This window comes from Diadema setosum, chromosome 4 (assembly GCF_964275005.1).
Source record: "Diadema setosum chromosome 4, eeDiaSeto1, whole genome shotgun sequence".
Lineage (NCBI taxonomy): Eukaryota > Metazoa > Echinodermata > Echinoidea > Diadematoida > Diadematidae > Diadema > Diadema setosum.
Genome location: NC_092688.1, coordinates 25,305,053 through 25,316,473, shown reverse-complemented (window position 1 = coordinate 25,316,473; position 11,421 = coordinate 25,305,053). Strand labels below are relative to the sequence as shown.

Genomic DNA, 11,421 nt, shown 5'->3' with positions numbered 1-11,421 from the left:
CAATGAAAATGTTAAGAGAATAGCACGCACATTCACGCAGGGTGTGGCCGAGTATACTAAATCATCCTACGAGCTCGATACCCATAAGTGATATAGCCCACGAGCTCGACATTGAAAAAAAAAAACAGTCTATGAGTCGTGCAGTTTACGAGTCACACAGACCACGAGTCATAAAGCCCTCGAGCTCGACACTATAGGCATAATATAATAACTACAAACTACATCATTAATGATCATCGTTATAGTCCGTCTGTTAGAATTAGAAACATTGAGCCATTGTCTTTCCCATGACTCTAAAACAGAAGATGAACGAACAAGACATACACGGTGAGAAATGAAGAATGTGTAATACAAGAAGTAATAATGATTCATCATTTTTCTATTCTGCTGAAGTGATATTGACTGTAAGTAGCTCGATCCTACTCCCTTCGACTGAGTATTTTTTTCACCTTCTTCTCACTTCCCCTTTAATGGAGTGTGGCTTCTTTATGTCTTAAAACAAAAATAGAAATAATACTGCACTCTAATTTGTTCTGGGAAGTCAATAAAACACGAAGCATAATAGTGCGAAGAAGAATGAGTCATCAACGGATATAATCGGGATATGAAATTCAGCACCTCGTGGATGACAAAGATCCCTCTGAAATTAAGTATCTCATTGACAGAATGCTCGAATATGGAATAAAGAATGAATTCATATCTAACAGGAAGTTAAACATGCTGAATCTTTAAGGCACTCTGGCACTCTCTTATTAAACATGTTTTATCTCTGACCCATTTGATAACAAAGCCTTATGGTTTAAAAGGATGTGTATTATACGTATTCTTAAATAAATTCAAATTAAGTGGCAAGTGTTTTGACGAATAGCAATAGTGGTGTGATATTGAATACAACAGTTCATAATTATGTTATTACTTATTGTTGTAAGTTTTTGAAAAAAATGCATTAATATTTGACTCTTAGCTTAATGCTTGCTATATTATTGTTGATGCTTTGAATGAAGATAGAGAAAGGTCATTCATTCACTTCGGTTCATGCCCTTTAGTTTTTAACACCAACTTGTTCCTCGCACAATTTTCTTGACTCTTTCAGAGAACCTCATCTCCAGAGTCTCTTTTTCCTTTAAAGTATTATTCTTTCGTATTAGATCTTCAAGCATGTGTTATGGTGAGGTTTGAACATGCAGTTTTCATGAATAATGTGTCATTTTAAAGCTAAAATATCCTTCTTCAGGTTGATTTATGGGTTTCTATGATAAGTCATATTCAACCTTCCACTTTCTTGAAACTAAAAGAAGCAGAAAAAGAGAAATATGACAAATTCAGCAGATATTATAAGATCCGTCCTCTTGACGTCATGCGGCAGATTGGTAACAACCTTTTTGAAAATGAAAACACAGCATTTAAAGATAATATAAAGTTTTGGTACCCTGAATTTCCTTGTCTTAGTTTGTGTTTCAGGCTAAAGTACCTTTCATATAACTAACACTGTGAGACTTACTCGCCCCAAAGTGCTCTCATGTCTTAGTAATCATGAAATAATGAAAACTTTTGAGGTACCAAAACTTTATATTATCTTTAAGATCAAATTAGTTGGTAGACTGTTTTATCCTATTCCTTCAAGTTTTAAAATGTGCTCAATGAGGCAGAAAGGTCTTTTTTTCTTAACATCCATGTATACAATGGTAAAACAGCAGCGACAGCTGCAATAACAACAACAACAACAATACAACAAAGAGCAAATTAATCACATCATGAGGTTTTCCAATATCTGAGCACTTACAGGAGTAATCCACACCAAAATCTCAAGAAATTTATCGAAACTGTTATAAATATCATAATGATATTACTTTATTTTCGTAAATGATAATTTTCAAAACTATTTTCCTAAATAAATTGTGGTTGTAAATTATGTAACAATTTGAAAACAAAAACAGGTGCTGTGCAGAGTAAAGGACAGGAAGAGGAAAAACAAGATGTATCACTGCAGATGGACATTACATAGATGAGGACGGTTACTTGCTTCCCCGTGTCATTCCTATGCAGGCAAGTCGAGATACCTAGAGGCCTGTAACATTGACAATGTCTTACCACGTGATAAACAAGCCAGCACATCATCGTCTACTCACTCCACAGCAGTAGATCACCCTGGTAATTCTGGAAAACTCTTTCTATTCGTCAATCTACCATGAACCTCTCTCAGAGTCCGACCAATCTTGGCAACCCACTCTTAAAGAATATTTGTCCTACCTCATACTGGAATATGGAAGTATAAGAAAAATCCCACCGTTCCACTCTGAACTAAAACGAACGATTTTCTTGCTTCTTTCTATTCTTGCACATCAAGGGAAGCGTGGAAGTTGGATAGAAATAACTATCTCCTTTTTATTTTTTAACAAGTTTTGGAAAAATATCTGTGTGCATCAAAAACGAATTGCTTTCCCCCCAAAGGAAAGAAAAAACAACTTTGTCAATGAAAGTAGATTTTCAGCCCCCATAAGGTGTGGCCAGTTCAATAATGCAAGAGGACGTTCCCTGTGAATTGGAACCCTAACGATGTTTAAAAGTTATTAAATTGATTTTGTGTCAACTGATGACAATAATGAAAATGTTATAAAGGCATAGTCTCTCACAAAACAAAAAAGAAAAAGTGCGGGTATTTGATTTTGATAATGATAAATAGAAGGAGAGAAGGAACCACTAATGACCATGTTAAAGTTCAACATGATGTAAATGCCCCAATGACGAATAAGTTGAATGGTCGATTATTTACTTGAAAGAGAAAAAAAATGACAGAAAGAAACAGAGAGAGAGAGAGAGAGAGAGAAAGGATGGGAGAGAGTATAAATAAAGTATGTGAGAGAACAAAGGGGAGAGATGCGCCATTACACTGACAAGCAACGATCTATATAAATCACCAGTGTTGCTTGTGTGCATAATGTAAACTATCATGATGGTAGCATGAACTCATGTGCTTGATAGCCCCTTGCCATGCGCTAATTCATCAGTACCTAAAAAGTTAAAGCGAAACCGACGCTTGCCTGTTCTTTTCATTTTTTGTTTCATCAGCAACGCAGCTACGTAAGCGTATACGTACGAGCTACTACAGTGAGAAATATAACCCCAACGAAACTAAAACCACAAATATAAAACACGTACGCTCACAAACAGGATAGAGATAAATTTGAAAATAAAAACATGACATATCACATTGAGATGACAATGTGTTCATGACAAAAATTACAAGCAAGACTCGGCAAATTGGTAGCCCGCACGCATTTTATCTACCCATTCCACCACCATCAGTATACAGTATTTTCATCCTTATTCGGTACGTCCACACACTTTTTTTTTTCGGGAAAAAGAATCAAACATTACTGTCGTTCAAAAGAGAAGGTCTGTACTTTTTAGGTGATCTCTTCCATTTCATGTCAATTGTATGGAGTGTTCCATGAAAATCTTATGCAAACTGAGAGAGATAATAATGTAGAAATGATTATAAATAATAGAATCATGATAAATAATAATAATTCATTCCTTTAATAGTATATCGGAAAAATGCGAGAATGTGCGGAAGAGTATGCATGATGGCAGTGAGTATGCTAGTACAAAATCTCAGATATCTTAGAAATACATGGTGGAATCTGGTCTTAGTAGTGTACAGTATATTGTATCATGAAAATTGTGCATTCATGTTACTTGGTAAAAATATGCAATATCAAAAGGTGTAGCAATGGATAAATTTTCGTCGTCATTATCACCGTCATTATCTTTAACAAAGTTGATTAATTTAATTTCATAAGACATCCTCACACAGAGTATTCTACTCAGCTGGTTGTGTGCTGATTTCTTATAGGTCTTCAAACAGTCAGGATACAGGATATTTGAAGTTATCATATAGGTCAATTTTGAAACAAATCAGGAATTTTATATCAATATCTAAAAATAACTACCTGAATCCTTTTGAAGTTGGACTACTATTAGTTGATGCAAATTGTAGATGTTTAGTATTTAATAGGCATGTAAAGAACTACCAAATGAAAAAAAAAATGATTTAGGCCTTTTTTGCGAGTAAATTATTTATAATAACACACACACGTGTATACAGGGCGTATCAAAAAAAAAGTTACACTTTTGAAAAAAATTGTCTAAATTACATTTCAAAATATTTGGAAGATTTTTCCATATTTATGGATACCCAATAGTCTAATCTATCTATAAGTGCAATCAACAAAACAAATCTTTGTTGACGCTTGGCTGAACACTGACGCTCTTTGTCCAGAGTGTGAAAAATGGCTTGCCCCAAATTGAAAGAAGATGGAAAATTCAGCCAGCAGTCTAGATAAGTGTTCTCATTGAAACAAATTGCTTACAGTTTTGATTATATTATGCTAGTTTAGGAATTTCTGGCGATTTTCTGTCGCGTTTTAAATGATTCCATTGTGTTATGGAAGGTTGATTAACAACATCAAGATCTTTTAAGCACAGTTACACAAATCATGCACAGACATATCGAACCCACATGCCAGTCACTCAGTCAAGAAAAAAGTACAAAATTAATTAATCAGATCATTCAATCAATACAATCAATCCAATCCAATCCAATCCAAGCAATCAATCAATACAATCAATCAATCCTATTAATTAATCAATCAATCAATCAATCAAGCAATTAAGCAATCAAGCAATCAATCATCATTCAATCAATCAATCAATCAATCAATCAATCAGTCAGTCACAATTTTATTGTATGCATGTTTCATAAAAAGTGGCAGATTGACATAGGGAATATCACCCCCCCCCCCGGCTTAGAGGCTGATCAATGTTTGAAAAACTGATTTATTTGTTAATTTATTCGTTCAATCAGCCGATTGATTATTTCAATAACTGACAAGTGATTGATTAATTATTGGATTGATTCACTGATTGATTGAACGACTCAATGACCGACTAACTGATATATCGGTTGATATATTGATGGGTTGATTGAATGATTGACTGATTGATTGATTGATTAATGGGATGAATGATTTGAATGTTGATCAATTTGGTACCACTACCGCATTAATGAATAACTGGCATTATATGGTATTGACGTGTCCGTGTATTGTGAAAACTGTGCTTTCAAGATCTTGACGTAATTACACACTCTAATTCTCACTGATTGATCTAGAAATGAAATCAATAAAATTACGATAAAGCTGACAAAAAAAATCTCAGACAATCATAAAATAATAAAAGCTTAAAGCAAAAGAGCAGCTTGTTTGAATGGGAGCACTCATTTGGCTTGCTGACTGAATTTTCCATCTTCTTTCATTTTGCCGCAAGTCATTTTTCACACTCTGGACAAAGAGCGTCAGTGTTCAGCCAAGCGTGAACGAAAATTTGTTTTGTTGATTGCACTTGATAGATGAGACTATTGGGCATCCATACATATGAAAAAATCTTCCAAATATTTGAAGGGTTTGTTTGCAAAAACCGATAAGTCCATTTTTGAAGATTTTGAAGTACGATCTCTGTCATAAAGTACAAAATAATACCTTTTAAATGATATATTGGTCACTACATATAAAGGTATATTTTTGAAATTATGGTCAAAAGAAGCAAAGATTTTGTTATTATTCTCTCTATTTTTCTTGACCTTTAATCGCAAATATCTCCATTTGGCCAATATGGACTTATCGGTTTTTGCAAACAAACTCTTCATTTTGACATGTAATATAGACAATTTTTTCAAAAGTGTAACGTTTATTTTTATACACCCTGTACATATATATATATATATATATATATATATATATATATATATACATATATATGTGTGTGTGTGTGTGCGTGTGTGTGTGTGTGTGTGACCGTGCACCAAAAAAAAAAAACAGACAGAAAGTCGCATCTCTTGATTTTACGTGAGGGCTCAAAAAGGTGAAATGGGTCAACCGAGTCAATCTTGACTTTTTCATATTTTCTGAAAGAGCTATCCTTCTTCTTTATTATGCTTTAATTTGGGATCATATCATGAATGACAAAGTGTGTGTTCAGCAGTTTTTCTACAACCCCTTTTTCGGGGAGAGTAGAATGATCGGGTATGTTTTAGAGGCCCCTTTTCATTTTTGAAATCCCTAGCACACTCTTCCATTTTAAGTCTAATAACTTTTGAAAGGATAATGCTACCGCTTTGAGAGTTGGCATTAATCATGGACAGAATGTGTTGATAGAACAATTTCAGCTTAATTTGACAATCCCTTTATTGTTATTGCTCCAGTGGCTTGCATCCTATGTTTTGTCCCTTTCATCGCACAGCTAGCACTGTTTGGTAAAGATTAAGCGCTTGAATACACTCTGTACTTCAGAAACTATTTTCTCGGTTCACACTTTCCAGATTAGATACTTTCCACATTATAAGTGTGCTTCTCAAATAATAATGTACAAGCAGAGGAAGAGGAATGTGGTTAGATACTTTCCCTGTCACTTCAGGATGTGCGTCAGCTTTCAGCTTCAATGCGAATACATGCTATAAAAACAAACAAAACCAAGACACACTGCTATTAATCATATCCATGGGTATTCTGTACACATGGATCGGAGAATGAGTGTCATTCTCAAGTGGTTATTACTGAACCTATGACAAAGCTTTCTCGAAATCCTGGAGGATGCAGCGAGATATCACATTGTAATTCTATTTGGGCACACGTTCAGACTGACTTTAAGATCGACTGACTCGTTGATCCCTACAGTGAGTGACCAGGGCATATAACTCTCTTGTAGACCCACATTAACACGGACAGAGTCACCAGTGGTTAACTTGTTCATTTCTGTACACTGCACCAAATACTTCATTTTTTTTTTTCTTCTGCAGATGCCCCCACTTGAATAGAATTTGTGTGCAGGCCTTGCCAGTGATATTCTGCATATCAGTGTTCGATTAATTTGGTTTTTCGCGATGGAGAGACCGATAACTTTTTTAGCGTGGTGGTTTGTAGGTGTCGTTCTTCACAATTCGCTCCTTACACTTTCTACCGAAGAAGCTCACAAGACTTGTACGTATTTTTCTTTCTTTTCTTTTCTTTACAACACCATTATATTGACATGTAGTATTTCTTCTTATACAGAAATGAGAAGTTTCAGAGATAAAAAAGTGTGATTTTATTTACAAAGTTTAGAGCAAAAAAAGAAACAAACACAAAATTTCATGTTTGGAGTTATTACCAGGCCACCTCCGCTCTAAACAATTCAACTATTAAGAAATTTAAAAAAAAAAAGAATCAAACACTTTTGATGCTATGGGTCTTTGCAAGTGTTCGATTCCCTTGAGCGTTGTAAAAAATACATTGGGCATTATGATAGCCATTAGATGGGATTCAATCACAATAAACCCAAACTCGGTAGAATCATTTCATTCATAAGAATGTCAAATATAAAAGCTACCTCTATTTCATGAGTCTCCTTACGGCATGTTTTAAAAACTATCTCATACCGTAAAGATTGAAAACGGAGGAAAAACAACTTATCAAATAATTTGAGCACATTTGTTATGCCTATTGTCCTTTCTGTTCCCAACTTTTCTTTTCTACACATTTTCGTATAACATAAGCCATTACTGTTGACTGAAATTTTGGTCGTCTACGTGTTACCTGGACGCAGACAAATCAATCTTTTTAGATAACGTGCTTCTGAGATATTTAGAGTCCTTATGCTCCATTATTAGACAATGACTTTACTGCAAAGTATTCAGAAAAAAAAAATAGTGTGAGAAAATTGTGATTTTTTTTTTCTGTCATGTTGACAGGGTAGCGACATTTCCAAGGATCGAATATTATCAAATATCCCTTGCTATCCTTTTTTTCTTATTCATTCAAAAATTACTCGCTTATTTAGAAAAACACTTCTTCGCGTCTCAAATTCCTTCCAGACTTCTTTCTTAACTGTTCGGGGACGCCACTACAGCAAGAGATACTGTGTGATGTAGATTGCCTCGTTAAAGGCGATAGCTGGGTTTTCCAGGCACCTCGTAGACATCGAATACATTCTGAAATTATGTTTGTCAACCACACAGTGATTGGATTTGAAGTTCTGGACGAAGTAGTGAACAAATCGTTTCTGAGTGTGATCATAAACCAGGCCGAATCCCTCCCATTATCTCTGGCCCATCAAGTGGAGCTACGGATAACATATATATGTCGACCCAGTGAAGTTCAATATGAGCGTGAAGTGCTACGAGGGTAAGTAGTTATGCCTTCAGTATTACTATGGATAGGCCTTACCACCTTTCTTTCTTGCGTGAAAGTATGCATGAAGATTTGACAACAAAATTTTCAAAGGACAATTATGATAATAAAATCGTAAAATCCAAATTTGTCTTTTACCTTATGAAGCTTTGAGATTCTTAAACTATGCCTTGTTTTTGATATAAAGACATGAAAAAAAAAAACAGATAGGTAACGTTTAAAAAAAAAGATGAAGGTAAAGTCAGTAACGTTATATCATTATAGACTTACCCGATACACAGTTACGTTGTCTTGAATGAAGAGTACTGCATTGATGACATCTTTACGTTATGTTTGTCATGGAATTTCGGCGGAAAATTTATCCTGTAGAATTGCTGTTTTTGAAAACAAAGGCGAAATTTGGAAGGTAAGTGTATTAACAGGTGGGCTTTCATCTTCGTTAAAAGTTCGTGGAACATTCAGAAGGTTTCACGATGCTTGTTTGTTTGTTTGTTTTTATTCCCGTCTTCATATAAAAATTCACATATTACAAGTTGCATATACATTACATATACGAACAGAGGAAACGGGGGATTACCTGTTCAGTCATATTTTCACAATATGTCTGTTCTTCCACAGGGTCCCGAATTTACAATACAATACAAAAATAATACAATGTATATACAAAACATAAGAAAAATAATGAAAATCATGTACCGAATTGATACAGTAAGAGTCAATAATAGTCAGAGATAGGTAGAGAAAAGCCGTGCAAGGAAAAGAAAAAGAGAAGGAGAACAAACTTACAAAAGAAAAGGCAAGACTCATATACCCCCTCCCCCCCCCCCCAAAAAAAAAAAAATGGTTGTTACATTTGGTACTTCATTGAGTCCTTTTTTTTTTACCATAATGCTCTATCTAGATAATCGGATAATAACATTTAAAAGGATCTTAAAGTTGATACGTTACGAATTTCATTGGGCAATTGATTATACATTGATATTCCCCTGTAGAAAAAAAGTCCTTTTACAGATATTAGAATTTGGCTTTGGAAGATTCAAATTCTGATTTGAACGAAGTGAATAATTAAGAAATCTTCTAGAAATATTATCAGACATGTAATTAGGGAGTAAATTCTGCAATATCTTATAAATCATCATACTCATATTCTTTTTATATCGGTATTCTAGAGATTCCCAGCCCAAAATATCATGAATATGTTGAGTAGAAACAAAAGAATATGGATTTACTCTCAAAATCATACGACCCGCTCTATTCTGTAGCTTTTGAAGGGCTGACAGAGAACCTTGTGGAGCGGAATACTAGATAACGTTTGCGTAATCAAAATGTGGAAGAACCACGGATTTATATATCAAATTCAAATTTGATTCATTTACAACATGTCTTAATCTTCCAAGAAAACCAATCAGTCTACTGATTTTCTGGCACATTTTTATCAACATGAATATTCCATTTCAACTCAGCGTCGATATGAATTCCAAGTTATTTTACCGTTTCAACATTTCGAATCTGGGTATTTGTTATTTTTACATCTAGCGAATTATACCTTGAGAGCGTAAATCTCGTACCAAAAAGCATACTGACGGTCTTTGAATAGTTGATCAATAGCTTGTTCTGTGACATCCACTGATCCAAAACTTGCATTTCTTTGTTTAACATGGACTCCAAGACTTTAACATCTTTGTTGGAGTAGTAAATGACTGTATCATCCGCATAAAGATGAACACGACATGACTGGAAAATGTGAGGCAGGTCATTAATGCTTCATAGTGACATTATAAAAATTAATGGTCACATTAATATAAACTTATGTTATTTCTATTTCTCACAGTCTCCTAAATTGTCATTACATTCCTGGTCGATTTTATTGTATAAATGTTATTAACACAAAGAAAAAAGTAATATTCAAAATTTGCACTAACAGTAGAAAAGCGATCAACAGCCTTTGAATATGAAATTTTGCAAGATCCACTAAACTGCTAACCGTTGACAAGTCTTACCATTTGAATGTTGAGAAAAAACATATATGGACAGTTTTTTTTTCCATTTTGAAGTGAAAGTGAAAGTTAAGCGAAACTTAAGTTCACCTGTTCATGCAAAACGTGACCATGTATCTCAAAACTAGCAAAAAGTTGCCAGATCTGTTTTTTTTTTTATAGTGTAGAGCAGATCCTAAAAGAGCAGACTCTAATCTTTGAAGTGATGTAAAACTCAACTCAAATAGACTCTCCTAACTTATCTAAATATTGGAAAGAAAACACACACTTGGGAAAAGTGTGAACTGAGAAAAGAGGCTCTGAAGTACAGGGTCTATTCAAGCGCTTAATCTCTACCAAGTCGTGCTAGTTGTGTGATGAAATCGAGAAAAAAACTAGGATATAAACCACCGGAGCGACAGCAATGAAGTGATTATCAGATTAAGCTGAAATCAATCATGATTTATTGACACATTCTGCCTAGGATTAATGCCAACTTTAATGCAGCAGTATAATCTTTTCTCAGGTTATTAGAGTTGAAAGCGAAGAGCACTTACAGGGTTTTTAAGAAAAGAAAAAAGGACTCTATAAGAGACACCTAACTACACTATTCTACCAAAAAAAAAAAAAAAAACAAAACAAAACAAAAAAACAAAAAACTGGTCAAAACATAATTTCCTAGTCGTTTATATATATATATGTATATATCAAGCTTTAGCATAATGAAGAAGAAGTCTTGCTCTTTCAGAAAATATGAAAAACTCAAGAATGTCAAAATAAGCTAGGTTGACCCATTCAGTCCTCACACAAAATCAGTGCTTGCAACATTTTGTTGGTTTTATGATGCACGGTCACAAATGCACACACACACACAACACACATACACACGCACACATAATATCATTCTGCAGGCTTTTTTTGGTAATCCCCAGGCAGAAAATCTGTCATGCTGTCAGAAACATTTGGTTTCCAGTCAAATTCATGAAATTCACCTAAAGGCAATGAAGAAAAAAAATATGTTGTTAACAACTGATATTTATGTATATGTATGGCTCCATCAAGGTATGTATATTAATATACATGTACATGTATGCTCATGTACAATATTAATACAGAAACCAATAAATCAATAAATCGAATCAAATTATTTTCCTCGAAATGTTTTCATTGCAGCTGATTGAAAATTGCCCTACAACAACGTAAATAAGCACTGAATTGAT

At 34.2% G+C, this 11,421-nt stretch overlaps 1 protein-coding gene across 1 annotated transcript in view; it reads left to right on the top strand.

Annotated features, from left to right (window-relative positions):
• Nucleotides 1-8,197: 8,197 nt before the first annotated feature.
• The window catches only part of LOC140227970 (uncharacterized), a 37,345-nt gene continuing 34,121 nt past the window's right edge, over nt 8,198-11,421 (top strand). Inside the window, exon 1 of the mRNA XM_072308352.1 lies at nt 8,198-8,219. Within this exon, the coding sequence (XP_072164453.1) occupies nt 8,198-8,219 (22 nt within the window). The remainder of the gene's footprint in view (nt 8,220-11,421) is intronic.